We start from the raw sequence: 24977 nt of genomic DNA on the forward strand, positions 1-24977 counted from the left end.
TGAGGGTTTTTTTAACTACCTCGCTTTTGTTGGGTGGATCGAGTAGCTCGACAGAACTGTTGCCGGTCCCAAGCCCGGATAAAGGACGAGGGAGTCTCTAGCCAGGTTAGCACCCTACTGATAGATTTTAAAACCATAAAGCTCATAGAAACAGGATTGTGCCTTGGAATAGGAATGATTTTATTATAATGGCTAACGCGAGAAGAAGACAACGAATTTGTGAAAAACGAGAAATATATAATTTTTACACCAAATACAAGAATGTAAATACACCTTTGAAAGAATAGTAGGTGTAAAAATTAAACTGGATGTCAAACCTGTGAATATGATAGCAATCTATGCAGAACAGAACAGCAGAGATACCACCACAAGGGAAAACTTCTACAAACACCTTTAGACTGTAATAAACGAGTCCCCAAATGATGAATATATAATAATTATGGGTGATTATGACGCTAGTTTTGTCAGTAATATAGTTCCAGGAATAAAACAGCGATATAATGAAAATATTATAAATGAAAACGGAGACCGAAAAAACGTATTAATAATACATTTTTCCTTCACAAATAACAATACAAATACACCTTTGAAAACAGTAGAGAACAAAGATTTATGATAGACTATATTCTGTCGAATAGAGAGTTACAGCCCTCTCAAATCTTAGATATAAGAGCACTAACATCAGTAGAAAGAGGAAGCGATCATAAATTGGTATTGTGCAAAATCCGAATGAAAACACATATATGTGATAACAAAACAACAGAATACACCACAAAGATAAATGTCGAAAACTTACAGGATGATTCCGCAACATACCTATTTCAAAAAAGAATAACCGAAAAAGCAGAGACACATATATCGCATAAAGTGATGGAGTCGAAGAAATTTGGCCAAAAATTAAGTCTAATATCTTAGCCTTCGTCAAGGAAGTTCTTGGTGAAAGAAATATAAATAAAAATAAATCGTTCCCAAGGTGACGAATTCCACGGTTTTGTGCAGAAGTGAAGGAAAAATGTAAGGAAAAGGGAAAAACTTACCTGAAAAACATGTCAACCAAAACACAAGAGGGATCCCATAATTACAAGACAATTAGAAACGAAACACATGCACTTGTAAGAAAAATAGAAAATTATCACTGGGAACGCTTTTCGAAAGAAATGGGACCATTATGTTTACGGTCTGCAAAAGGAAATATGGCGCTTCAGAAGAGGTCACAGAACGGAGGTAAAGGAACTAAAAGAACCAAAACATATAGAAAAGGATACGTGGATTGACTACCTAAAAAAGATCTATGCAGAGGAAGAAACGACGCTAGAACCGGAAACGCCAAAAATTACTACAAATAAATAACTTAATATAAACGTACATACGGAAAATACTTAAAAACCCAAAGAACAGAAAAGCAGCAGGTAAAGACGCGATACCAAACGAATTACTGAAATATTGTGGAGCAGTAATGACAGAACAATTAACAACATTAATAATTAAAATTATAAAACACAATAAAATACCAGAAGAAAGTGCTAATAAATCAGAAGATAAGTTTAGCAGATGAACAACAGGGTCTTCGTAGTATAAGATCGTGTAGAGATGCAATATTCGTTATAAAGCAAATTACTGAGAAATCGCTAGAGTATAATAGACCAGAACTTATGTGTTTGATTGAACTAAAAGAAGCGTTTAACAGAGTAATATTCAAAGATTTAACCCATCTTCTGTATAATAGAGAAGATCAACTAAATATTATAAAAAATATCAAAAACATCTACCAAAACAATAAAATGGAAGTCAGAATAAGTCAACTTACAGAACCTATAGAAATAGGCAGCGAAATAAAACAAGGAGACTCATTGAGCGCCATGCTCTTTAATTTAATCATGGATATAATCATAAAAAGTGTTAACAAAGGAAGAGGATGCAGAATGGGAAACAAAGAACTAAAAATACTTTGTTACGCAGACGACGCAATATTAATAGCCCAAGATGAAGATAGTCTGCAAATACTGGTCCACAGATTTAACATAAGAGCAAAAGAATTTAATATGACAATCTCATCTCAGAAAACTAAAACAATAGTAGTCAGCAAAGAACCATATATATATATTTAGGGATTCTACAGTATTCACTGCCTTCCCTCGCTCAACCGTTTCCATCTCTCTCTGTTGTTCCATTCTTCATCGTTCAGTCCTCTCTTGATGAACCATGCAAAGTACCAAGATGCAAAGAACCAACTTGATGTAAAATAGAAATTAATGACATCAGTATTGAACAAGTAATGGAAATAAAATACCTGAGAATTACACTGTCCAGCTATGGAGACCTGGACAAAGAAGTGAAAGATTAAGTACAAAAAGCAAATAGACTGGCAGGATGCCTTAATAACACTATATGGCAAAACAGACACTTTAACACTGAGATGAAGTCAAGAATTTATAAAGCCAGTCTAAGACCAATAATGACATGTGCCTCAGAAACAATACACGACATAGCCAGAACACAAAGGCTACTGGAAAAGGCAAAGATAAAAGTACTTGGAAGAATTACAGGAAATACGCTGAGAGATCTAAAGAGAAGTGAAGACATAAGAAAAAAATGTAACATACAGTGTATAAATGAATGGACACAAAATAGAAAAAATAATGAAAGAACCACATAAGCAGAATGTGTGAGGAGACCCGTGTCATCAAAATAGTAAGAGATAAGTTACCAATCGGCAAAAAAAGTATCTGACGACCGCGCAAAAGAATGAGTGACAACCTTTCATAGAGGTATTAATCCGCCAATAAAGAAGCAGAATTGCTTATAAAGAGGAAGAACAAGAACAAGAACAAGACCTCGCTTTTCTTTGTTTTAAATAAAAATATCAACCCTTAGTAACTCTGCGGTTACAATAGCCGGTCCCAAGCCCAGATAAAATGTGATGGTTGATTAAGGTTAGTAATCCACTAATCGTAAAAACAAATACTGCTAAAAAAAACAATGTGCAATGATATTATGCCCAATACATGGCATATATTTCCAATAATCGTATTGACTTTAGAATACCCAGAATCGGCAGACATCAGGAGAAGATATTAGGTATTTTCCAAAATAACTACGTTAAAAATTTAAAATTTATTAATTTTTTAACATTCTATAATAGTTTTCTCTATCTTATAGATATTTACTAATTTTCTTATATCACGTAAGACTTATAGTTTACTCTTGGATCGATTGATTTCGGCATAATTAACAACATCCTTCCACCATGGTGGTCTGTTCATGTTGTAATCATCCTTTGTCATTGATTCTTTTAGACGTTTGTATACCTAAAAAATAGAATATTTTAGATTTTACGAACATTTTGATTAGTGATTACAATCGTTTGATTCGTAGTCTCGAATATATAGATGTATATTATAGGTAAAAATACATAAAACAACTTGGAGACACCCAGTTGGTAATGTAGAAAACCAATCAGGCCACATCAGAAACGAACGGAGACCAATGCATGATGATAACAACAATGAAGAATATGATAAGATCAAAGTTATACAGCAGACGAAAAATTTTAACGGACATTTATAGTTTTTTAAATTTTCCTGCCAACTGGTGCATTTTCTCATATGCACATGATATTTTTTGAATCAGCATGTCAGGCTTAATCGAAATAAATTAAATTTGGAACGAAATATTAACTTTTTTCTTTAACGAAATTTTCAGGACATATAGGCATTCAAGTGGACTTTTTTCTCACGAACCGTTAGATTTAGGAAAATTTTGAGCATGGAAGATGAACAGACGACAAATTTTATGTAAGGAAAGTGCAACGGTTTGACTCTCGGACCTAAATTGACGCCAATATACCCGATTAACGAATTTTTAAATGATGATCAAGGGTAAAATAAATTACAGTTTTTTCCATTTTCCTGCCAAAGGATGCATTTTCTCATAAGCACATATATTATATATATATATATATATATATATATATATATATATATATATATATACTTTTTGAATCAGGACGTCAGACTAAATCGAAATAAATAATTAAATTTGAAACAAAATATTAAGTTTTTATATTCACGAAATTTTCAGGACATGTAGGAAATCCAACTGGAATTTTTCTATATATGTATATGTAGAAAAATTCTGAGCATGGGGAAAGAACAAGCGGCCCATTTTATGTAAGAACAGTGCAACGGTTTGACTCTCGGACCTAAGTTGACGCCAAAATACCCGATTACTGAATTCTGAAAAAAATCCACGAGAACCACAAGACCATAAGAAACTAAACATACGTTGTAGTAACAAGAACAAAGAGAACTGGAAAATTTTACAAAGATATTATATACAGACTTGTATGACCAACAAAAACAAATATAAAGGTTCGTAAGACCACAGAAAAATGAAATGAAATAGCATTGAAAAAAGAAAGTAAAAACCAATTGTCAACAGGTGAATATTAAGAAAAAAATAAAATGCGTAAATATATAGAACACATTTTTACTAAGCAATTTAAAAAAAGTAATACAGAAGATCAGTTTAGACCATAGAATCCCAGATAACAGTAATAAAGTTAATTTTAAAGAACACCGATCATAAGAGCTCTCTTTCTTTTCTTTAAATACTATTTTAACCCATTAATGCCCACCGCCAAAAGAGAAACTAAAAATACCTAAATCCTTTAGGAGTTGCTTTTAATTATGATCATAATTATATAAAACAATATTTTGTACATTTTTAAATTTGATTTTTGAAAAAAAAATAGTGTACCCAACCAGGTACACTGGTATAATAAGTATAAAATATATAAAATATAATTATATATAACCAGTAAAAATATTGAATATAAAAATGCATACAGACCAAGGAAACATTTATTAAAAATACATACATACACATAACTAATTAATTATGAGTGAAATATTTTAAAACACTCTCTCTGCTCAGTGCACAGAGTTATATTGCATTTTTCACACATCCATCTAACTCTCATGTGGCATTGGCGACATCTTCGAAGGTTCGTGGTTCTTTTAGGAAAATGGTCATCAGGAGTATCCACTATACTCTTTGGCAGCGAACCAGATGGTTTGATAGATGTGGATCGTCTTTGTATGGCTTGATTGAAAGCTCTGCAGTAATGGCGGACAGTATTTCCTTAAAATAGTAGCAAATCTATTTTGTCATTTTCATTTGTAATCCCATATAGTGACAACTGTAACATTTATCATATGGGCAAAGAATACCCACCACCATTTTTTTCCATGTATGCCGATTCTGTAATTATTTACCCTTTGATCGAGTAAGTCCACACCCCCCATTGATAAATTGTAGGATTTGAATAACTGAGGTTGTGACACTGCTACTTTCTCTTTTTGTTTTGCACACCAACGCTTTACTTGTGCAAGGGGCTCTATGGTATCGTAATTGGTACCTATGGTTAAAGCACTGTTGTCGTTCCATCTTACAAATAATATAGCACTGTCTTCATCGTAGCAATGATCATAATATCCACGATCTTTTTTCTTCATCTCTTTGCCTTGTATAAGAGGACATTTTTTGATACGATTATCACGAACTGTGCCCGTAGCTCTGATACTTTTTCGTTTCAATGTCACTAAAAATTTTTCTCGCAAAATAGTTATCGAAAAATATTATGTGATCAGTTGGAACTGTAATAATACTCAGGAGGTCTAAAACAACTTGTGATCCTAGTGGCAGTTTAGACTTTTTCGGTTTCATCTGTTCTTCGTTAGCTAAAGGCTTAGTTCCGCTGTACATATAAAAAGCATAACAGTAGCCAGTAAAACTGTACAACATCCAATCCTTGTAACCAAAATGTACGGGCTTTGATTTGATGAATTGCTTTGCCGAATTGTGGCCAAAGTATTTGACCATTGCCTCATCGATGGATAAATTTTCATGAAAAATGCCCCATTGTTGAAACTTAGCATTCAGTAAATCCATAAGCGGTCGTAGTTTAGACATTTTATCAATTTTGTTGAGTTTAGTCTGCCAAATGTATATACTTTTTAATTTCTGTAAACCTATTTCCACTCATTGCGTTGGAAATAAATGGAACATTCAAATCTTTACCCAAATTTCAATACATCCTTTCACGGGATAATTTAATGGTACCCGGTAAAAAGAAGAATTCCAACAAAAATTTTAATTTTATCTTTTGTAATTATAAAATGATGATTATTGGAGGCTGTTGCGTACAGATTGGTTTGCTCTACAATATGATTTACAACTTTATCATCAAATAACTTTTCAAAAACTTGTAATGTACCACTCATGCTCGTATTCACTGTTTTACGACACCATTTGCGATTACCGGGCTTCTTCAGTTAGTTCTTTTTTGGAAGTTTGTTAGCTTTCAGTTCCCTCTTTGATGATTTTATTCGTTTTGACAATGGAATGTCATCATCTGTTTCATCCGGGTCATCTCTATTATCAAAATCATCGTAGTTAGGATCATCCACCGTTCTATAGTCATCCTCATCTTCGGACTCGTCAATAATAACTTCAAATTCCCCAGGAACATCGTTAGGAATTTGGATTATCAAATCATCTTCATCAAACTCCTCCTCATCCGTTTGGGTCATCAACATTTGATGGAATTATTACCAGATCTATTTCAGCACTATTGGTAATCTCTACATTTTCAATATCATTTACAACTGCTGCAAGCGTTTGATCCCTTTTTCCATAAAATGCAGACGTGGTTATTTCAGGAAGACTCATCGTAGAATTTCAGATCTAAAAAAGATGTAAATTATTATTGATTGATGTAATATATTAATGATTATTTTGTATACCCTTTTGCAAAATGTACCCAAGCAGAAACAAAGAAGTTTAGGTTATTAAATCTCCGAGGTAAAACAAATATGTGAGAAAATTATATTCACTCAATATTCTTACACATATAATAAAACAAATTTCAGGCATGTAACATAATAAATTCTTGAATACAGAACATTATTGATAAAAAATGTTTACGTACTACTTTAACCTCAAATCACAACTGCAATGGCTTTTTCATAGTGCTGTATCTTAAAACCACGCGAAAAAATACAGTAATCTGTTACACCGTCTGAGAGATAAAACCATGTAGAAGCGTCTTGTGTCCCAGATATTGAGATTTTCAACCATATATGGCGTCAGCAGAAAAATATATTTGCCATACCCGTGCAGGTACGCTGGGCGGTAATGGGTTAAAGGTAACTACTGGAAAACTAACAATGAAAATTATTGAAACAAAACCGAAAATATAATAAACCGGCAAATATGTGCTTTATAGATCTAACTGAAGTATTTGACTGAGTCTAAAACCAACGTGTATTTATTATATGACAGCAGCATTCCAGTAAACTTTATAAGGTGCTCTAATTTATCTGTTGATTAACTTGCTCTATTATACCTTAAGTTTGTGATCTATTAATCTATCTTTTTTATCTGTGCTCAGTGTGATATTTTTTAACAATACAGTTTTTTATACGATTACTATAGTGAATAACTTACTTGTCCGTCGGAAGAACCCAAACAGGACCTCAAAATAGAGTCCGGAACGGCGATTGCGTCTACTAGACCTACAGCATCGTCTTTCAAATCGGCGCATAATTTTAAAATCGCATCTTGGATTAAAGTCGGCGCTAAAGGACTCGAAGCGAATCCTCCTTTATATAGAGTCGCCATGTGCCATTTTTCTATGGACCACAATCCAAACAGTGAAAAGATCTTCGTGAGAACAGCCTTTATAGCAGGATCTTCGGCTTCGGAGATGGTTACCAACATTCTTTGTAAGAAGAAATGCTGAAAATTAATGTAATATTAGAACAAAAATGAATAGCTGTATGATTTGTAGTTTTTTTAAATGTCGTATATACAAGATCTACACATATGTTGATATCTATTGAAAAGATTCAATAATACTATTATGTGGCTGTAATTACGGTCCTATAATTATTTCGAAAATTCTACCTGGCGTTCTATCAACGCTTTACTAGTCCTATTTTTTTGGAATTTTATGTTGAAAGCGCTGACTCAGCGTTCATACCTTCGCTGGCGATCTCTAGAACATCTGTTGCTGTACAAAAACAGCTGTGGCGTCCTTTTGATGAGAGTAATTGGGCAAGTATGTTTGTAAGCGATATCTATATTATTGTAGGCCAAAATTATTAGTTTATTTATAATAAACTAATGCGCAGCCCAGGGCCTGCGTAGCGCAAGCGGTAGGATGCTTGCCTCGCATGCCGGTGGTCCGGAGTTCGAATCCTACCGCCGGCAAGAACAACTAGACATTTTTAAAAATGTCTATAGGCCCCAGGTCGACTCAGCTTGAATAAAATGAGTACCTTGGGTAAAACCAGGGGTAATAATAGGCGGTTGAAGCGTAGCACTGGCCATGTTACCTTCCTTGTATACCGTAGGCCCTATATATAGCAGACTACCCTGCTATACTCTCAAAGCCGCGAAGCGGTATAATAACGGGAGACTATTATTATTATTATAATTTTTTAATATTTAGTTTATAAATAACAAAATAAGTATATTATTAATGGATTATTTCTTTATTATTTAGAACAACATATTACAACCATCTTGTCTTGCTTACAATTTTTATATTCGTTGACTTTGACGTAAGTCATAAGTACACTATAGCCAACCTACATTATTGTACCAACCTATACTTAACAATAATGGTTCTTCAGTTACTATTAGGGAGTTTTTTTGTAATAAGCGAATTAAATAAAGTAACTTAATCTATGTATACTTCACCTAATCCCCGAACCAAAGAAAAACGAAGTAATAAATAAAAGGTGTCACCAATTATTGAGACCTAATGCACAATTGTTAAACTGACGTTTACATTTGTATTTTGAACACAATAAAACTTACTTGAATAAATGCTATTCCTAGACTCTTCCCGTAGTACACTTGACTGTTATTTTTGGCTTCGAACAAATCCTTTCCAGCCTTCAACTCTTCTCCAACTTTGTCGTGAGTAGCTTTCAATAGATATACAACTATCCACTGGAATGTTTTGATAATACCTACAATTCGAATAAATTAAGTACATAAGAAAATTTCTCTGAACTATGCTTATAATAAAATACAGAAAAACTTACTGTTTGGGTGAGAAACTTCGTCGATTTCTATAGAATCAAATCTACTATCATTCAAAATGCTCAAACCGTTCGATAAGAAATTAATTGAATGCATTGGACTAGATATTTGCCGCCTTTTAAGCATTTGTGGTGCTAATTTAAGAAGCCAATTGACAGTTTGTTGTATCAGTACATGGTTTTCTCCTTCGACAGTTAGATTAGGATCAAGGACATCTCTAACTTCCCCTAGACCAGCAGCTAAAATATCATTTTTGGTTAAGAATTACGTGTTTTAAGGATTAAGTGGAATGTTTGAAGAATAAATTGTTCGTGACGACATTCAGTTTAACAATGAAGAAACGATAACATGATAAAAGTTAATAAGACAATGGATCTTCTTCTTAGGGTGCCTGTCTATTCTGAACGTTATACTGAGGTTTTCACTCACCTTCAGTCGAACATAGGGATCTTTCAGTTTTCTAACATTATACTTTTTCATCGACTTACTTGTAACCTTCTTCATTCTGACTTTGAAATTACCTACAACTGGTACATAATTAGAATTTAGGTCTGCCCCCATGTATGTTTTGACATATATACAGCTGTTTTTATACCTCTTATTGACTAGCATGTAATCAATCTGATTTCTTACAATCCTTTTCATAGAATCCTGTGGAGATTTCCAGGTGTACAATTTCCTTCTTCTTCTTCTGCTAGTGCCTATCCTCTATGGATGTTGCCTACCTCAATGGCCTATTGTATTTTATTAGCAGCTGTTCGAAATAGGTATGTGGTGGTCATACCTGTCCACTGTCTCAAATTCTTAAGCCAGGATATTCGGCAGAGTCCTCGTCCTCTATTTCCTTCTATTTTTCCTTCTAATATCAATAGTGGGATTCTGTATTTATTTGTATTTCTCACTATATGTCCGAAGTATACTAACTTTCTTTCTTTAATGGATTTCAAGATTTCAGGTTCTTTTTGTAAACGTTGCATTACTGCGTCGTTAGTTATATGATGTACATATGATATTCTGAGCATGCGACGATAGCACCACATCTCGAAAGACTGCAACCGTCTGCAAGACGCATCAGTGAGTGTCCATGCCTCTGCTCCATACATAAGAACAGAAAACACAATTTTCTTGGGTGTGGCTTAAACCAGGTGTTCATTATTACTAATTGATTTGCTTCCGCAAAAATCTTCAATATCTTTCCAGTTTCCAGGTCCAAATGGTCCAATTGCAGATGATGTTTTGCTGGCCCCAACTTTGGCTTTGAAGTCACCCATGACAATGTTAGGTCTTGCTTTTTCAACCTTTTTACGACTTATTATTATATATTTACGATTAATGCTATTGTATAGTTCTTCTACCTCTTCTTTTGTTCCTTATGTTGTAGGTGCATACACGTGAATCATATTAATATTGATTGGTTTCCTCTGAGGAAACCACCAATGGCGTCTTTGCTCATTAAACGAAGATATACTACAATTTAAACTACGGTGAAAGTAAGTGAATAAATAAAAAAAAAGAAAATTGGTCAAAAATCAAAAAGGAAACAAAAGAAGATTATATTTTTACTTATATTAGGTTTATCTTACCCTGAAGATAACCGTGTCCACCACAACACTCCCTGCATTCTTGTACGGCATCTCGCAGTATCCAGCCAGCCATTGGTTTTGTCGCTGAAGAAACAGCGTGAATTTCGATTCCCACTTCAAGTGCATTTGGTAACGAGGTGTTCATAGTAAATTCATATATTATTTGTGTGAAATAAGTGTTGAAATTTCTTATGATATATGTTGCTGCTAAATATGGTATCAACCGAAGTTGCTTAAATGAAAATCTTAATTGATTATATATGCTAATTCATAAATTGTAATAATTATTAATAATCCAGTAAAATAAGGCAAAAAAGGGGGCAAACCTCGGAATGAAAGATAATAAGCTGAAAATTTGCATACGTCTTTATTTTGATGGTATAAGACTTACCTCAAAAGTCTCATATAATCACGTGTCCGCGACTTAAGATATTTAAAGTCAAAGGTCACGAAAATGAGTTTTCTGCAAATATCTCGTTTCCCTTACACTTTATGACATTTAAGATGGTAAGAAAAATTGTAGAATGGAAAATTCTCTTCAATTTTTGTCTCAAGTACTTTTATGTACCTTCAACCTTTCTTAAGGTAGAGCGCAAAGAGTGGGGGACCGCTTACCTGTGTATACGGTAACGCGAAGTCAGCCAGTAGGATTCAATAAATAATAAGTTATATAGTTAATTATTCACTTAAAATACTATTATTATCATGAAATTTTTATTATTCATTATTTATTAAACTATATTAATAGATATTAATTATAAAATATATATTTTTTATATAATATTTATTTTATTTTTAACAAACATACAATATTAAATAAAATACTTTTCGTCCATATTACTACGAATATTATATCTCGAAATACAAATCTCTTGTACGGCGGTTGCTGTTTCTGCGAAGCTGTAGCAGATGCTCCTTTGTTATATATGACCTAACCGGTTTTTTTAATATGACTCTCTACACACCGTGGCGAATGAGTTTGGGACTTCTATGTATATACGCACAATAGCGGTGGAGGGATATTTCACTTGATGATGGGAATGGTAGGGTAGAGCTATTTCTCTGCGTTAGTATGTCTTTACCGAAAAAAATTTATTTTATCGTTCAGTTGAAAACGACATCTTAGCATCGACAGACGTATAATTTTGAGTGAATATTTTTAATTGCAATGGCTGATTTGTGTTTTATTTGTAACAAGTTAATATCAGAAGGTGTCTCTGTGAGTGTTGTGCGTGGCTTACAAACATTAAAAACTGCAAGTATTGAAAGAAATGACGGTCATATAAATTATTTAAATACTTTGACTTCTGTAATGGTGCATGTTGAGTGTAGAAACGTGTATATAAGTAAACATTCAATTGCTGCAATACCGCCAGCACCAGAAGAACTGCTGAATACAATATTTTGCAATTGCAAGAATGGTTGTGGTTCTAATTGCGGATGCAGGAAATCAGGATTGCAATGTACTTTAATTTGTGGGCAGTGTAATGGACAATCATGTCTAAATGCTTCATCAACTTCAGATGATTTCAATGAAGAAAGTGAATATGCACCTGATATTCTTGAATATTTTTATTCTGATATTTTAATAAACGAGAATGATGATGATGAATCCAAAATTGAGCAGTCAGAGGAAGAAGAAGAAGAAGAAGAAGACGATGAAGTAGAAAATTAATACAAAAATATTAACCATACATAATAAAAGAATATATATTATATTTGTAACTATAGTAAATCGATTATTGGATTAATAAATAAATATATAATTTAAAAAAATAATAAATATAATTTTTTCAGTATTTAATTAAATATAAAAATGATTATTGTTGAATTCTGCACTTATCTTAATTTATTGTGTATACAGCTGTTAAAAATATCATTAAAGTTCATTTGAAATATTTCATTTAATATTGAATGTTTGTTAAAAATAAAATAAATATTATATAAAAAATATATATTTTATAATTAATATCTATAACTATAGTTTATTAAATAATAAATAATAAAAATTTAATGATAATATTTTAAGTGAATAATTAACTATATAACTTATTATTTATTGAATCCTACTGGCTGACTTCGCGTTACCGTATACACAGGTAAGCGGTCCCCCACTCTTTGCGCTCTATCTTAAGAAAGGTTGAAGGTACATAAAAGTACTTGAGACAAAAATTGAAGAGAATTTTCCATTCTACAATTTTTCTTACTACCTTAAATGTCATAAAGTGTAAGGGAAACGAGATATTTGCAGAAAACTCATTTTCGTGACCTTTGACCTTAAATATCTTAAGTCGCGGACACGTGATTATATGAGACTTTTGAGGTAAGTTTTATACCATCAAAATAAAGACGTATGCAAATTTTCAGCTTATTATCTTTCATTCCGAGGTTGCATCCTTATTTTACCGGACTATAAGGTCCAAATTTTGATATTATTTTGAATTCCCGCATTTTATAAAGAGTATATAAATGATAGTTTTTACATAAAATGGGGCTGTTGTTATTATTTTTTATATTATTAAGGAATAAAACAAACGACTTAACAATATATTAAAGCAAGAATTGTAACCAAATTAAAAGATAACTGGGCACTATCAGAGGCAGCAAAACATTTTAACATAAACGAGAGCGAGGATCTGGAAGACCAAAACTAGACTAAATTTAGGTATGTAAAAATTAAATTAATATTTTGATCTGCATCAGCATTGACAACAGCTTGTAGTCTTCGGTTCATCTGCTTGAAAGGAAATATGAAATTGTCTTGTTCAGAGAGCTCTTCCCAAACCTGTTGTATACCGTGCCACAGCTATTCAGGATTTTGAGATATAAAATTACGCCGATACAACCGTTTTATAATAACTTCCCACACATTCTCGATTGGGTTTAAATCTGGACTGTAGCTGGGCCATGGTTAGGTTTCGATATTGTTATCGTGGAGCCACTGGTTTATTATATTTGCAGTGTGAACAGGACAATTTTCTGTTGGAGGATAAAATTAGTTTCTGGATACAACTGTTCTACACTGGAAAACATAATGTTTTCTAAAATATTCAGATAAGTCTGCCCAACAAACCTGCCATCAATACATCAATAATTCTCTAGATGAAATCCATCCCCCATCCATAACGTATGGTCCTAAAGTTTTGGGAAAAATTTCACCTGGTCTGATTGAGAAGAAAAATGCATTTAACAAAGAAGACCATGGAATTGAAATGCCATCAGTTATTGACATTTAATAAACAAAGCAGAATATTTTGGTTTGTGCTCTGCAAAATGTCTTATAAAATTGATATTCGTCGAGGTGTTTATAATATGGTTGGGCGAATGTTGAAACGAGATATTGTTAATATTTATCGAGAAACATAAGCAAATCGACAATTTATCGCACAATCAGAGAATGTGAAGAAGGGATACCATGGTGTTAACTTGCGTAAAAGTGGCCGACCGCGGATTTTGAACCATATAAGAGAGGCAAGACTGATTGAAGCAGCTAAGAACAAAATTGGGGTCTCCCAGCGAAAACTGGCCAGAAGATTTTATATTGGAAAGACCACAGTATACAGGACCCTATCGAGTAACAATATTATCTACCGGAAAAGAAAGGAAAGCTCCAAAATACACAGAGGATCAATTAGAGAGAATTCCGAGATGTTGTCGCTCCGTTAAGGCGAGTGCATTTTGTCAACAAGTTGATCGTGATGGACGATGAAAAATATTTTACTTTGTCCAACTATGAGATGAAGGGTAACGATGGATTTTACACGAACGATTACGAAAATGTACCTGATGAAATAAAATTCAAAAGTAAGAAAAAATTTGAGGACAAAATTTTGGTATGCTGTGCAATTTCTGAGGCTGGCTTTATCTCACAGCCCTACATTGGTGTTGTTCGAGGCGAAGCCTTAAATGCAAATATTTATATTCAAAAATGTCTCTCTAAATTGTTTCAGTTTGTGAACACACATCATGCAGATGATCAAATAGTCTTTTGGCCAGATCTTGCTTCATGTCATTACGCGAGGATCACAAGGGACTGGTACGAAACTAACAACATTACCTTTGTACCGAAAGCAGACAATCCCTCCAACCTGCCTCAGGCTCGTCCAGTTAAAGAGTTCTGGGCAATATTAAGTCGGAAAGTCTATAATAACGGATGGGAAGCACAAAATCAGGAACAGTTAAGACGCCGCATATATACAAAAATTAGATAAATTGACGCCGAGGTCGTCCAAAGGATGATGCAACGTGTCAGGGGAATTATTAGGCATATCGAAAATAATGGTCCCTTGTCTGTCATTTGAATTTTGATTTATAATAAGAATAGTTAAGTTAAATTGTTGAATAATTTAATAAAAATATAAGATTACTGTGGTCAGAGTTATATGCTTTTGAAATTTTTCCCAAAACTTTAGGACCATACGTTATTGCCGCTAAAATGACCAGCTGCTCAATATCTATCAACATATAGATAATTAAATCTATTATTATCTGGTCTATACACCCCAATCTTGCCCTTTTTAGAAGATTGAAAAATTTTCTCATCTTTAAAAAATATTATCCTGTCCCAAAAATCTTGATTTTGTAGCTGATGGTTTAAAGCAAATACCTTGTGAATAGGTAATACCTATTTACAAGAAAGGGGATCCACTATGTGACAACTATCGAGGCATTACCCTCTTAAATACGGCTTACAAATTACTAGCTTATATACTTTATGATCGTTTACTAGTATATACTGAGGAAAAAATAAGCAAATACCAATGTGGATTCCGAAAAGAAAGGTCAACAATTAATCAGATTTTCCTTCTCAGACAAACCTTAGAAAAGCCATATGAATATGGAATCGATACCCACCACCTCTTCATAGATATTAAAAGCGTTTATGACAGTGTAGACAAAAGCGCACTTTATAATGCCATGGCAGAACTAGATATTCTGTCGCATCTAATAACATTGGTAAGGTTAACTCTTTCGAAAGTTAGAGCCGCTTCTTTGATTTTTCTCTTTTTACCATCCGTTTCTAGTTTATAGTCCTAAAAGAAACGGATGGTAAAAAAAAAGAAAAAAAAAAGAGAAAAAAAATCAAAGAAGCGGCTCTAATTATGCTAAATGAGACCAATTGTGTCGCGAATTCCTCGGCAGAATGTAGTAGGATCTGGTTACCCATATTAAAAGAGGAAGTTATTAAAAGGAAAATACCAGTATTGGTAAGTCAGTAACATATAGAGAATACATCATATATGTTTTTTAAATAACAAACATATAAAATCGGAATTTGGTGTTTATTGAAGGTAAACTAAATGCACGATCAAATACTTACCATGTCGGGATAGTATTATGAGGTTTTTTTCCTGGTTTTTTTCCCCTCATAATTTACTATGGAATCACTAACAAGAGACTTTTACTATCATCATGGCATGTATTTGTCTTTTTAAAGACGAATTACATGTTATGATCTTTTCTGACGGATATTCTCAAGTTAAAGTTGATTTCATGTAATCGAATGAACTATCTTATAAGTAAAGTCGTCCCAGGAACGCAACTCAACAATATTGGCTATATCATTTTAAAGTCGTCTACTTTAAAATGTATAAGGTATGTCTGAATTGTCAATATAGATAAGTCAGATAAAATTAAATTATTAGAAGAATTTTTCACTAAGTAACAAAAAACAAAATTTGTTTAATTTACTAATGTTTGTATTTTGAGAACGATTTCCGAAGTGGAAATTGAAACGTCAATAAACGTATTTTAACCTTTAATTGTGGCTTATTCCCATTTAAATATAAATTAACAAACGAAAAATTGCAAAATAGGATATTTTGGTTATTTTATACTTACATGGCTTTGATATTCCAGTATCGATATCTCCTCTTTTCCACTTGGCCCGAATTGCTTTCTTACTGCCGCATATCGTACCGCTATCGTGATGGCTTTAGTTGCTAAACCTTCAACGATAGTAGCAACGTTTACTCTTCCCGCAGACAGAGATCCTAAAGCAGCCCCGTGTCTTCTGTTCGGGTCTTTCATCGGAGTTATGTAACGCCCATCTTCAGACACGTCTGCTATTTTGTTGAGTAAGTTGGTTCTGGGTATTTCGTAGTTTGTAAATTGTACAAAACTGAAACCAAACAAAAGCCATTATGTAAATGTTTATTAGTGCTATAAATAGATTTTTCTTCTTTTCAAGGAGCGTCTGACACTTTTTTTTTTCTTTCAGTTATAATCAGAGAACAACCGAACACAGAGAAGCGACAGTCCTTTGAAGTTACGTGGTCAAGCCGCCAATGACAGCTAACAACCAGAAAATTAATAGTCAGTGGGCATATCACACAATATAAATTCTTAAGAGCGTAGGCGCAAAATTTCGGGCAAATGCTTTTTAAATGTATTCATTTTTTTCGAATCCTGAAACAAGTATTTTGAAAAATTTAAACGCAGAATGAAAGACCACATTATTACTGAGGGCCAAAAGTCCCCGAAAACTTCTATAATGTTTATTTTAATAAGTTACAGGGGTGAAAAAAAAAGAGAAAATTAAGTGTGATGTTTAATTTCAAATATCTCATTCAAAAAAATTTTTTGTTTATTCTAAGGAACTTTCGGCCCTCGGTAATATTGTAATCTTTCATTCTGTGTTTAAATTTTTTAAAAATATTTGTTGGTTTTCTCAGGATTCCAAAAAAATGTTAAAAAGCATTGGTCCGAAATTTTGCGCCTGCGCTCTTAAACGAAACAAAGAAATTACTAAAATGCTCAAACTAAAAATTGTTGGAAACATAATTAGACCGATAATTGGGAAAATCTTAAAATTACAACAGAACAAGACTTCAAAATTGCAAAAATATGGTTGCAAATAAACAAACTTACATTAAATTATGAAAAAACTAAATAGGTACTCATCTACTTTTTGCTATATACAAAAGTTGTCTGCCTATTTTTAATTCGTTAAATATAAATAAAAATGATCAAATATATGGATCGAATTACATAAAATATTTATGAGTTTTAAATGGGAATTACAAATAAAAAATATTAAAACTTTATTTGTTGCATATCTCAATATTTAGTGACATTTTTGTGACTTAGTCAGGAGAAAACTGTAAATTTATAAGATTAGATATTGACAAAAGTTAAATATTTCATTACTTACAATATACTAATACTCTTATAGTTGTAAGTAATAAAGTATTATTTATAAATACAAAAAAAGTTCTTTGTTTAAAATTTGTTCTGTTAAAAATTTGTAGTGCCAAAGTGTGGATAGAAGCTTGCAGACGAGAAGATTTGTTATTCAAAATGGATTCACTTTATAATAATTATAGGATTTGTAAACTGCATTTTAAAGATAATGTTATTGTAAAAGGAAATAAAAGAAAAACATTGGCGCATGACGCAGTACCTTCAATGATCTTTGTTATTTATATTTAACGAATTAAAAATTGGCAGACAACTTTTGTATATAGCAAAAAGTAGATGAGTACCTATTTAGTTTTTTCATAATTTAATATCATCAAATATTCTCGTGTATAAAACCCTCTATATATTTTTATTTCCTAAAAATACTATATTCGTATTGTTGTCTTCGAGCGCGCTGACACCCGGCCACCATCTGTTGATTTTTTGACCTGAGCCTTCGGAGACTTGCGTCTTTCAATAAAAGAAATAGCACTGACACCAAATTTAATGTTTTCATTTTGAACTATCCCTTGGCAGACCAAAGTTTATTTTTTATAGCTCGGACAGACACGTCGGCGTCGGCTTACTGTTCGAAAGTCAAACCAATACTATTATGTAATAACTAATAATAATTACACAGCAATAGTAATTACTTGTTATTATTCTTGGGAAATCTAAATAAACTTATTCCTTTTCCTGTCACAGATGAACATCCGCGAATCGCACAAATATATCCAGACATTTTAAATATAAATTAAACTTTTAACTATAAACTATAACTATAAACGTATATATTTAACTATAACCATAAACTATAACTATAACCTTTTAACTATAAATAAATTATATAAATGGTCAAATGCACTTGTTGTGTCGAGTATTTACCATAGACGCCTACGGACTATCGAAAACAACCAGAATTAAAGAATAAGCACGTGTTTTTGACAGTTAAACAACCAGAATCGGGCATGCGTATACAAAAATGGTACACGCTTTTGGACCGTTGTGTCGCTTCTATGTGTGTTCGGTTATTCTATGTTATAATTAAGTTGTTGTAGTTGTTTCTCTCTTCATGGGATCAATGAAATAATGGGAAATACGGGATTTGGAGTTTTCTCCCCAGATACAGACTATTAATTTTAATCTAAATTACCTAATTATAGCGTAATATGCACCGAAGAGGTGGTCGCCATCATTCATGTAGTCCAAATTATACTAGAACAAAATATCATCAAGGGGGATAAAGGCGTAGAATGCGGAAACATGTAGTTGGTTTCAGTGTATTCCAATTAACATCTTCTATTCAAATCTGACTCTCAGCTTCACACTGGTGTCCCCTGTAAAATGAGCAAACTAACTGGAGATCCGGTATTCAACCCGGGTGGAAAGTTGGGTCGGAAACTTACGAGAGTGGATGAAATGGCCCCCCGAAAAGGGGATTTGGCGTTTTGTTAACTACCCAACCCTGTAAACAACCTTTTGTTATGAGAGTTGCAAAGAAAGAAACCGGACTGTCTAACTTACGACGAACTCACAAATGAAATAAGGAAAATGATTTAAAGAATTGCACGTGGAACATAAGAAGGCTTTATCAGCCTGTAGCCACGGCTCTGCTTATACAAGAAATGAATAAAGCCAAAGCAGATATCATTGCTTTACAGGAAATGAGTCCAATATGGGCGAGTATAAAGCAAGCAGCATTCGAAGCCCTTGGGGAAAAAGAACATAATATAACAAATAAACAGCACTATTATGAAATAAATGAACCAACAAAAAGAATAATTCAAGAAAAAAAGCAACTATACAGAAAATGGCTGACTACAAACAACGATGAAGTTTATAAAGAATATAGAGAAAAAGATAGAAAAGTGAAAAAACAAATAACACAGCAAAAGAATGAAGAATGGGAAAGAATCTGCTTAAATATTGAAACATATATAGGAGCTACAAGAACTTCGGAGTCATGGAAAGTACTAAGAGGATTGAAACAAAACTCAAAAGAAAAAATTAAATTGGGAAATATACAGGACAAAGAATGGAAGGACTACTACAAGGAACTATGAACAGAACAAAGACCACAATTCACTGGAAAAGAAAACAGGCGAAGACGAAGCAGATTACCACAACAAGAAATAGAAATAACAGATAGGGAAATGAGAACGGCCATAAAAGCAATCAAAAATAAGAAAGCACCGGGACCTGGAGGCATCTCACCTGAGCTTATAAAATACGGATAAAAAAAATTACACCGGATGATACAATGGATATTTCAGAAAGCCATAAATGGAGAACAGCTCCCAAAGGAATGGACGGAGGCAAATATGACATCTATATTTAAGAAAGGAGATAGAAAACGATGCGAAAACTACAGAGGAATAAGCGTAATATCATCAATAGGAAGATTATATGGGAAGATACTGCGAGAAAAGATAGAGCAAGCGATAAAAGGCAAAATCGGAGAGGATCAGGCAGGCTTCACGGCAGGAAGATCATGCATAGACCACATATACACACTGGAACAACTGTTGGAAAAGAAAAAAGCAAAAAATAGAGATATACACTTGGCATTTGTGGACCTGAGAAAGGCGTATGACTCTGTACCAAGGTCAGAACTATGGGAGGCAATGTACAAATTAGAAATACAGACGGAACTCATAGAAGCTACAAAAGCTCTGTATAAAGAAAATAAAGTGTCCATTAAAATGGGAACAAGAATCATAGGAGACTTCACCACAACAAAAGGGCTCCTGCAGAGTTGTTCCACATCTCCAACCCTATTCAAAATATACTTAGAGACAGCCTTGACTACATGGAAAAGAAAATGCGAAGGCATGGGAGTACCGGTACGGAACGAATACCTATATACATTCAGTTTTGCAGACGATCAAGTAGTGATTGCACAAGACCAAGACGGCCTCAGCTACATGATGAAGAAACTACAAGAAGAATATACCAAGGCTGGCCTAGATATTAACCTCGCGAAAACAGAGTACCTATCTACAAGTGAAGAAGACATAGAAGATCTACAGATTGATGACAACGTAACAATCAAAGGAAAGGATAAATTCAAATACCTGGGGTTTATAATTACGAAAAAGGCAACAACAGAAGAAGAAATTACACAAAGATTAGGACAAACAAGAACAGCAATCCGACAACTTAACTCAGTATGGTGGGATAGACACCTAAATATGAAGACAAAAACGCAGATTTATAAAACATTAGTGCGAAGTATTATGACATCATCATCATCATCCAGCCCCGTTTTCACATCCATTGTTGGATATAGGCCTCCTCCAAACGTCTCCAGTTCTCTCTATCTCTAGCTGCTGCAATCCAGTTTGTTTCTATTCTCCTTAGGTCGTCGGTCCATCGGGTGGGTGGTCTGCCTCGACTTCGCTTGTCGGCTCTTGGTCTCCACTCCAATAATCTCTTCGTCCATCTTCCGTCTTCCATTCTAGCAACATGTCCAGCCCACCTCCACTTTTGTTTATTGATTCGCAGTATAATATCGTCAACGCCAGTTCGTCGGCGTATCTCCTCATTTCTCACGCGATCTTTCAAGGTCAGACCCAGCATTGATCTCTCCATTCGCCTTTGTGTTACCCTCAGTTTTTCGGCAGTAGCCTTCGTTAAAGTTAGGGTCTCTGCTCCGTAGGTCAAGACTGGTAGAATGCATTGGTTAAATGCCTTCCTTTTCAGGTGAATTGGAGTATTTGTTTTAAAAATGTCTCTCATCCTTCCATATGCCGCCCATCCCAACGTGATTCGTCTATTTAGCTCGCAGGTTTGGTTGTCTCTGGTTATTCTGATTTCATGACCCAAGTATGTGTATTTATCGATTAATTCTACCTTGTTGTTATTGATCTGTATCTCTTCGCTGGGAACCATATTGGTCATCATTTTGGTTTTCTCGAAATTTATCTCCAGCCCAGTTTCTTGTAGTATGTAATTCAGTTCTTGGAGCATGTCTTTGATCTCTCCCAGATTATCTGACAGAAGCACGATATCGTCCGCAAAACGTAGATGGTTTAATCTTTCTCCATCGATGGATATTCCTTTCTGTTGCCATATTAGTCTTTTAAATGCATACTCAAGAACGGTAATGAACAGCTTTGGTGACATGGTATCACCTTGCCTGACTCCCCTTTTTATCTTTATCTTATTAGTTGCTGAATGTAGACTTATGGTTGTTTTGGCATTTTCATATATATTTTTAACTATATTACAATATCTGTGGTCGACCCTGCAATCATGGCATCATCATTATGACATATGGGGCTGAAAATTGGATCATAAACAAGAAAAACAGCAGTGATAGTAGCAACAGAGATGGAATGCCTGCGAAGATGCTGCAGAGTAACAAGAATGGATAGGAGAAGTAATGACGAAATAAAGCAAAGAACATCAATAGAAACAGACATACTAACATATATAGAACAAAAAAGACTAAAGTGGTATGGACATGTAAGAAGAACTAGCGACAGCTGATGGATAAAGAGAATAACCGAATGGAGCCCCATAGGAAGGAGGAAAAGAGGACGACCCCGAAAATCCTGGAGGAACGAAGTAGACGACGCCATGAGTAAGAGAGGACTAAACGATGGAGAATGGAACAACAGAGAGAGAGATGAAAACGGTTGAGCGATGGAAGGCAGTGAATACTGTAGAATCCCTAAATATATATATGAGTCCAATATTAAGTTATAAACTATAAACTTCCTTCCTTTAGTACTGGTTGCTTCTACTATATCCGTTGGTAGCATTTCTGATGTGTACAAAGCTTGGAAGCTACCCCTGAGCGAGAAAGTTTTATACCTTTGTTGTTGTCGAGTAACTATTTAATGTTTATTTAAAAAATTCCCTTATCAGCGCATAGTCTCTCCAGCTGAGTGCTGGTGTAAGACAATTAAATTTTACGACTTTTTCGTCTGGGAATGTAGAGAGTATCGAATATCATATTGATTTAATGTTATAATTGCGCAGATATAGCCATTAGAATTTGTACCACCAAACAAACTGTATTAAAATAAAACTTTAAAGCCACGTTTGTGTATTTTAATACAAAAGTAATTTTTTTGTAATAGAAATGTAATTTTGTATTTTTTCGAACCAAGAATCTCTTGCGAAAAGTAACCGTGGGACATTGATAACATAATAGTTGTGTTGTCGTACTAATATGTTAGCGTGGGAAGAATTCAATGAAAATACCAATATAAGTGTACATGTAGAATAATTCAAAAAACAGATAATGAATATAAGTGTAGACACTGTTGATGAGGCAAGACAAAAAGTGTCTATCCTCAAAGTTAACTGAGTAAATTGTCAAGGACATAGTCCAAACAAGAAGAGGGAGAAAAAGAAACATCTTATCAATGGTGTGTCGACAGTCAAGCTTTATAAAAATACACATAATAATCAAAATTTAAGATCTTACCGATCACTTACCCGTTATCCATACCATTCAATCCGATTTTTATTCCCATATCTCCCATCTCCAATCCTGGATATGGAATCAGTGTCTTGGGATCACGAAGTGGTACTAGAAAGGCATGTAAACCGCAATTAACATCATCTAAAATTAACTGTGCGTAGACGGTTCCATACATAGCAGTCTGTCCCAAGCCACCAGCCCAGCATTTAGCTGCTTCGAAATCGGGTGAATTTATTATAAAAACTTTTTTGTTTTTGTCATAAGTAGCTGTTGTGCGCATGCTTTTTGTGTTACTTCCGTGTGCAATTTCGGTTAAACAATAGCAACCGATGATCTAAAAACAAAATGCAGAACAGTTCATACATATTTAAAATACACCAAATTACATCGATAATCGGTTGTAATTTGGTTCCTTCTTTAAGTTAGACCTTCTTTAACGGTTGATGTTGCTAACAGTTGCTTTGATAAAGTCCTCGTAGACATACCGTCTCAGAACTTGCAACTTAATGTAGAGTCATATGTCGCCATGTTACCAATCCAACGGTAACTTTACCATCTTAACCATCTTAACTGTAAATTAGACATAATGTAAACTAAATTTCATTTAATAATTTTTAAAGGGTTTTTACCCACATATTTAGTGGCTACATCCATGTATTAACTAGACACTGATGATGGAATACTTATTCCGAAAACGTTTTGTCAATTCAACATAGCCCAACCGGGTTTTTTATATACCTTTTTATAAAGGATTTTATTCAAAATTTTTTTTAATAATATGGTATACAGCCAAATACAGGAACTTAGTTTCCTTGTGGAAAAGAAAATGTTTTCGAATAAGTCTAGAAAAATCTATAAAAATATGTTCTTAAAATTGTATGAACATTGCTTAGAAAGTTTCTAAATAGCAAGGAGTATTATTTGAGATACTTTGCTACACATAAAATAATATGCTGATAAAAATTAATTAAATCATGAATGTGTTGCTTGTGTGAGTCCATTTCAAAAGGTAGAAGAAATAATAAATTAGACTTACTCACAATCAATTTAATTTAACTAATCAGACGACCGGTTTCGCTTTCTACACTATGCAAAGCATCTTCAGGTCACAATACAAAGTTAAATACATGCTGAAAATAATAAACCCATATTAGGGTGTTGTCTAATAAAGATAAAATAAAGATAGATAATATAAATTATATAAATTACAGTGATTATGCCAATATTACATGTCTGTGGTTTTCCAAAATGAATAAGATGTTTAAGCAGACAAGGTAAGACCCACAAATTGGTAAAATAGTCTATTAAACTGTAATGAATTAATAAATAAACAAATAAATAAAACATTACTTACATGCCGGTACTCTATTAATTGATGGTTGAAAGAACATGGTTCAAACTATCTTGTATTGTTGATTGGAGAACTCAAGTCAACTATTGTAATTGTTTAACAGTAAACAGGGAAGTTCTTGAGGAGACAGATTTAATCCAATGAAGTAGAGATAGGTGAAATGTAATTGTTTGTTTGATGAAAGTAATGTTCTATACCATTAAGTTCTTAAAAAGTTATTTATTTTTATTCTGGAGATATATTTATGAAATGTGTGTTATTTATTGAGATTTTTATTTTTGTTTTGGAAGGTGACAGTTTTAAGACAATGAATAAG

The 24977-nt window shown here is 33.5% G+C and overlaps 1 protein-coding gene across 1 annotated transcript in view; it reads right to left on the reverse strand.

The window, feature by feature from the left end:
• Window positions 1-3138: 3138 nt before the first annotated feature.
• Window positions 3139-24977, reverse strand: part of LOC140436346 (peroxisomal acyl-coenzyme A oxidase 3-like) — a 29956-nt gene continuing 8117 nt past the window's right edge. Inside the window, exons 3-9 of the mRNA XM_072525074.1 lie at window positions 23325-23644; window positions 16539-16818; window positions 10698-10929; window positions 9117-9353; window positions 8887-9041; window positions 7510-7800; window positions 3139-3308 (exon numbers count right to left, since the gene is read on the reverse strand). Coding sequence (XP_072381175.1) covers window positions 3192-3308; window positions 7510-7800; window positions 8887-9041; window positions 9117-9353; window positions 10698-10929; window positions 16539-16818; window positions 23325-23644 — 1632 coding nt within the window. The 3' untranslated portion in view covers window positions 3139-3191. The remainder of the gene's footprint in view (window positions 3309-7509; window positions 7801-8886; window positions 9042-9116; window positions 9354-10697; window positions 10930-16538; window positions 16819-23324; window positions 23645-24977) is intronic.

Source organism: Diabrotica undecimpunctata, chromosome 3 (assembly GCF_040954645.1).
Source record: "Diabrotica undecimpunctata isolate CICGRU chromosome 3, icDiaUnde3, whole genome shotgun sequence".
In the NCBI taxonomy this organism is placed as follows: Eukaryota; Metazoa; Arthropoda; class Insecta; order Coleoptera; family Chrysomelidae; genus Diabrotica; species Diabrotica undecimpunctata.